The 6,000-nt window shown below is 39.4% G+C and overlaps 1 protein-coding gene across 2 annotated transcripts in view; it reads left to right on the plus strand.

The window, feature by feature from the left end:
- IFT88 (intraflagellar transport 88) overlaps window positions 1-565 on the plus strand; it is a 39,169-nt gene extending 38,604 nt beyond the window's left edge. For both annotated transcript variants that reach the window (XM_081952914.1, XM_081952915.1), the window contains one exon: window positions 394-565. In XM_081952914.1, coding sequence (XP_081809040.1) covers window positions 394-515 — 122 coding nt within the window. In that variant the 3' untranslated portion in view covers window positions 516-565. The remainder of the gene's footprint in view (window positions 1-393) is intronic.
- The last annotated feature ends 5,435 nt before the right edge of the window (window positions 566-6,000 follow it).

Raw genomic sequence — 6,000 nt, forward strand, 5'->3', positions numbered from 1 at the left:
AATAAAGTTTCCTACAGTTTAAAAACTATGCTCATATTGATGTAGTCTAAAATTGCATTTGCCTTTTTTGAAGTCACATCACTCTTCCCACTCATCTTCCTTCCTTCCTTCCAAATATTCTTCTAAGCCTCGTATTCTGTATTTTTAAATCTGTGAATTTGATTTTTGTTATCTGAATTAAAGACTTTGCATTTGTCTTTGTTTAATTTAATGATTTTAACTTTCAGCCCACTTCTCTAACCTAACAAGATAATTTTGGATTATATTATTACCTTCTAGTATATTGATATCACTCAGTGGATAAATATAAAAAGTTGGGGGAACTGTTCCAGCTATTCAGTAAGCGAACAAATTTCTTAGATCTATTTTTTCTACTTTCATTTCAAAATATAGATGCTTCCTACCTGGATCCACTTGGACCTCAAGCTGAGAGGCCAAAAACAGCCCTAAGGAAAAAAATGGATGAAGATGAGTTTGCTGATGAAGACGTAGGCGATGATCTGCTTCCAGAATAACTTTTTAGACCAGTTCAATTATTTTTTAAAAGTTGCAAAAGAAAAAATAATCTTAGTAGAGATTTATATTTATCTGAACACTATATATATATATATATATATGAAATCTTTATTTTAAGTAAAGTTTTTATAGTAAGAATTTAAAATCTTGTGCATTTGTTATCAATCATATCTTTTATCTCATATCTTTTATGCTTACCCAAACCACCTAAATGATGATCTGTGGGACCAGTGAATCAGGCTGAAGTATCTTTATATCATAACCCATCTGTTTGCCTTGATAAGCTTAGAGTTTTGTTGGAGAACAATTGCTCATCCTAAGATGTCTACTTGAAGTATTGCCACTGAAAGGAAAGCTTAAGAGTCAAGCCATGAGTGGTGGGACACAGTGGCGTAGCGTGGGGGGTGCAGGGGGGGCGGCCGCACCGGGCGCAACATCTGGGGGGGCGCGGAGGAAAGGAGAGAGGGGAAGCGAGAGGAAGAAAGAAAGGAGGGGAGAGCGAGGCGGGGAGGAGGGGGAGAGAGAGGAGGTTGGGTTTGGGGAAGGGAGAGAGAAAGAGTGAAACTGGATTCAGGGAATGTGGCCCCTCCAGAATCCCCTCCCCACCTTTTCTCTCCCGGCGATAGTCGGGCGCTTGCAGCTGGCGAAGAGAAGCAGCTGGTGCAGCCGAGAAGGGCTGTTACTGCTTTCGCATTTTCACGCTCTCCCAGTTGAAGAGTCTCAGGCGCGCTGTCGGGCTAGACTCTGTCAGGAGTTGCTCACTGAGAGTCTCTCTCTCTCTCTCTCTCTCTCTCTCTCTCCCTTTTCCCGGCCGCGCTCTCCCTTTTTCTTTCCTTCTCTTTCTGTCTATCTCTCCTTCCAGCACACACTTACGCGCAAAAAAACTCGGGCTCCCGCGACTCGGGTTGTAAACGAAGGGGGCTCGCCCTAGCTTTCTCTTGCGGACACACTTTCCGTGCCCAAACACTCCAGCGGGGAAGGGAGGGCAGTGAGGTATGTATTTATTTATGTATTTAACGTGTGTGTGTGTGTGTGTGTGTGTGTGTGAGAGAGAGAGAGAGGGAGGGAGGGAGAGAGAGAGAGAGAGAGAGAGAGAGAGAGAGAGAGAGAGAGAGAGAGAGAGAGAGAGAGAGAGAGAGAGAGAGAGAGAGAGTACAATATACGTGTGCAGGCCTTCCAGAGAACCGGAGAGCTGAACCAATCGAGGCGAAGAACTTGAGGCGCGAGTTGGAAGGTTAAGCCAAAAAAGACAGGGAAAGGGTGCCTGATGGGTACAATTGAATCCCGCCCCTGGTTGTGCTAAGATGGGACCACCCAGGAATAAATAAAAACAGCCGATTTCGAACCATTCTCCACTTCTGACTGCCCCACCTTAAGGAACAGAAGACGGCAGAAATGTGTTGGGCCAAAATAGTTGATCATGTACTTTCTGTGATGGAGTAGCATGGTAGGAAGGAGGCACCAGATTTTCAATGTTGTTCCATTTCCTTTTCTCCATATGAATAGGAGCTAGGCTAGATGAGCCTTGTCCTTTCCTCAGTATTGTGTAAAAAGCAGGGAAACAAACAGAAGAATAGAGTTATTCTTCAAAGCTGTTTCCTCTTATTTCCTACACACTTCCTCTGGAGCCTGACTTTCCAGCAAGCATCTTACAAAGAGAGGTGTGTCAACAGGTAGAAAATTTGCACATGCCCATATGACTGAAGGCTGCTCCTCCTTTGGTATTCCATTCTGAGAGGAATAAAGGGCAGTGGAATAGGAATTGCTTCTTTTGATCTTCCCTGCACACCAAAATACCAGCATTTTCAATTGATGATTATAAAGAACAATTACTACATTTCAGATTGTTTATATGCATTTTCACTTTGGTATCTAGTTAGTTCCTTGCTTTCTACATACAATGGTAATAAATATATCAGGTTTTGTACTTATTTGAAGCATTTTATTACCCATGCTTGAAAAAGTGAATCCCACAATGGTACATAAAAATAAATAAAGCATAATTTGTCAGATGTGCATAACCTATATCCATCTATAGGTCCCAAGGCATTAAAAACCAATTTAAGAAAGATGTCTGCTTGATAAAAAGTTACGTTGGGCCCCAAGATTAGTCTCAATATGCAAAGATGGCCATGCTATTCCTTTTTTTTCATCCTGTTATGGTCATGCAATTTTCTTTGTCTATGTCACCTTCTCAGTATTATATATTCTTTGGTTATTATTTGAAAGTAAATTCTAATTTACATATTGGCTACCAATTAAACACTTAAAAATCCTGTTCACTCATAACTATATTTAAAATATAGGATTATATTTAAATATGCCACAATTTAGATATGGACAGAGACATGTTAGTTCATTCCACAATGTTGGCTTTTAGAAGCCAGTTATCCTTCTAGCAGCGGTCAGCTTTAGATTTGCTTCGCTGGGTGTATAAGTGGAAGCTGCAAGAAAGTTTAACTAACTTTGTTGTCACATTAAGAATCTTTCTTACTATCACTGTTTCTACAGCGAGTTGTGAAAGAAGTTTCTCAAAACTTAAACTAATCAAAACATATCAGAGATCTACAATGAGCCAAGAAAGACTGAGTAATCTAGCAATACTGTCCATTGAGAGAGACTTTAATATAGATTTCAATTCCGTTGTTGAAAAATTTGCGCTAATTAAAAGCAGGCGAATTTAAATTAATCTGTATATACAGATTGATATCTTGCATTTCTATTAAAGAATTACAATTAGAGGTACAGGATTAAGGAAGTTGGCTCCACTAGCCCAGTCTTGGATCATCTCCAGGGTATGGTTCCATTTTGATGTTTAGTTTTTGTTCTTGATATTTTTTGTCGTTTACGATGGTTGTGAGGCGACATATAATAGCATGGCCCATGCTAGGTTACTACATTTGTAGATTTGTATTCATAGACCTGCTGAAAATGTGGAGAATGTGTAATGCATGTTCGCACTCAATAAAGTGTTTGAAAATAAATTTGTATTTAGATGCATTTTACTTTAATTACATCAGTATTTTCATAACAAACAATACATGTGCTTAGGGGGTAAGGGTTTTTTAACTAATCTAGTGGAAGAGACTCGAGTGCTAAAATCCACGGGTTAGGGGGCGCAAATTACTTGCCTTGCCCCGGGTGCTGACAACCCACGCTACGCCACTGGTGGGACATCAGTCATGGAGGCCAAAAACAATGGTGATGGCAGGTGGATTTGTTAATCATATCAGCCCCTCCCAGGTCTTTGTGGCTGATTCAGGAGAATCATTCCAGGGCACTTGGGCAAATACTTTAGAAAGTGAATTGAGAATATCTAACAATGCTATCGATGGAGATAAATTACAATTTCTAAGTGTAAGGAATTTTAATCATTCCTAATCATTATTTGATTATATTTGACCACAGTTTATCCACGTTTTCCAAATTGCAAAATGGTAAATCCCTGTCTTGTACACGGCAAAATTTTATACAGTTCTGCGCATGTGAGATTTATTTATGCCATGATATGGTATCACAGAATATTTTTAACCAAGTAAAATTGGTCCTTATTGTAACTGAATAAATTTTCTATAAACCATCCTATACCTGCAGCATCCCATCAGTCAAGAACTTGTGTTTAACAATGTTTTAATCCAGGAGTCAGCCACCCTTGGCTCTGGAGCCGCATGTGGCTCTTTCATCCCTCTGTTGCAGCTCCCTGTCACCAGTCAACACCATAATTTTGAGAGGACCTTCCAGTTGGGGGAGGGGATGCACAGCACACCAGGAGGAGACTTTATGGCAAGGAGCGGGTTTTCCGGTCAGCTCCACAATTGATAGGGCTTTCAGTTAGGACAGGTAGAGAAAAAAGGATGCCATGTTAGGAGGAGACTCTATGGTGGGGGAACCAGACTTCCGGTCAGCTCCAGAATTGAACGAGGGCTTCCGGTTAGGAACCTTGTGGCTCCTGATGTTTTCTTTCCTGTGGGAAACGGGTCCAAATGGCTCTTTGAGTGTAAAATTGCCGACCCCTGTTCTAATCTCAGAGTCAAGTTCATTTTCTGCAGATTGTGGGAATTATTCCACAATCTACTCCACTGAAGTAGGACATTAGTACTGGGCACATCTAAGAAATGATAGATTTGAATAAAAAAAATCAAAGGGAATGTTTCAGAGCTTCACTTTTTCTAATTAGCTAATAAATAATTAACTGACAGATTAGGAAGCCTACATATTTTTCCATGTTTACTAAAGCCGCCCTATAGTATGACATCACATCCAGCTTTAGAGAATCATAATTTAGATATTTTCTGGACTTGTAAGTTAGCAAAACTCTTTTGAATCTATAGAGGCCTTTTATTTTCTGCATCTTTGTCATTATTTGGAAAATAATTTTGTAGAAAAATGGAGCAATGCCCAAATATCGTCCTTTGCAGTTAATAATGATACATTTTCATTAATTATATATATTTCATTGCATAAAAGTTTTAAGCAAGAAAAAAGCAAAACGGATAAATTAATCTTACCCCCTCTAAAACAACTTTCCATCACAAATAGGTGATTTATTGAAGTTTTAAAGATGAATAAAGACTACTTTAGAGCAGCATTGCCTTTTTTAAATACGTTTTCAATTTGCACCATACAATACAATACAATACAATAGCAGAGTTGGAAGGGACCTTGGAGGTCTTCTAGACCAACCCCCTGCCTAGGCAGGAAACCCTATGCTTCAATTTAATTGAATTTAATGTTACAATTTAATTCTTTAAATGAGAAACAGGGAGCGAAATGTCCAATGCTTAATTTATCAACACTGACCTTGTTTTCCCTAGGCAAGTATATCAGAGCAAGTTTGGGCAACTATTTTGTTTCTCGAAATAGGATATAGGCATGCGCGCGCACACTCACACACAAAAGTAAGCCATTCATTTAAAGTGCTCTGTAGGTAACTCCCAGTCATGGATCTTGTACCTCCTTGTAGTAATAAGCACAAATGAAAATATTGGGATTTGTATGGTAAACCCTCATAATATCACGGTCACCATCTATCTCAATGGACTGCAGTTGCACCAATGCAGAAATTGGTATGTGGGCTCTGGAGAAAAAGTGAAACTAAAAATATTTACAAAAATACTCCTATTTCCTACAACCATGTGAGCCAACAATTATTTGCTTTGTGACAGGGATTCCTCCCAGAAAACGTTGCCCAAAGTGCTTACCATAGAGGTAATCTGGCTTCCCCGTTGATGTTGCTTGTCAGGGTGCAAAAGACAAGGGAAACCGCAACCATCATAAACCTGAGTCAGTTGCCAAGCGGATGAATTTTGATCACATGACCATGGGGATACCACAATGCTTATGTTTGAAAAATGGTCACACATCACTATTTTTTCCAGTGCTGGGTTGTAACTTCAACGAACTGTTGTAAATCAAAGACTACCTATACAACTATTTCTTTACACGTCAGGATCCAGTTTATAGGACTTCAAATTTCTTTCTAAA

Source organism: Natrix helvetica (assembly GCF_964273705.1).
Source record: "Natrix helvetica genome assembly, chromosome: 4".
Classification (NCBI taxonomy): Eukaryota; Metazoa; Chordata; class Lepidosauria; order Squamata; family Natricidae; genus Natrix; species Natrix helvetica.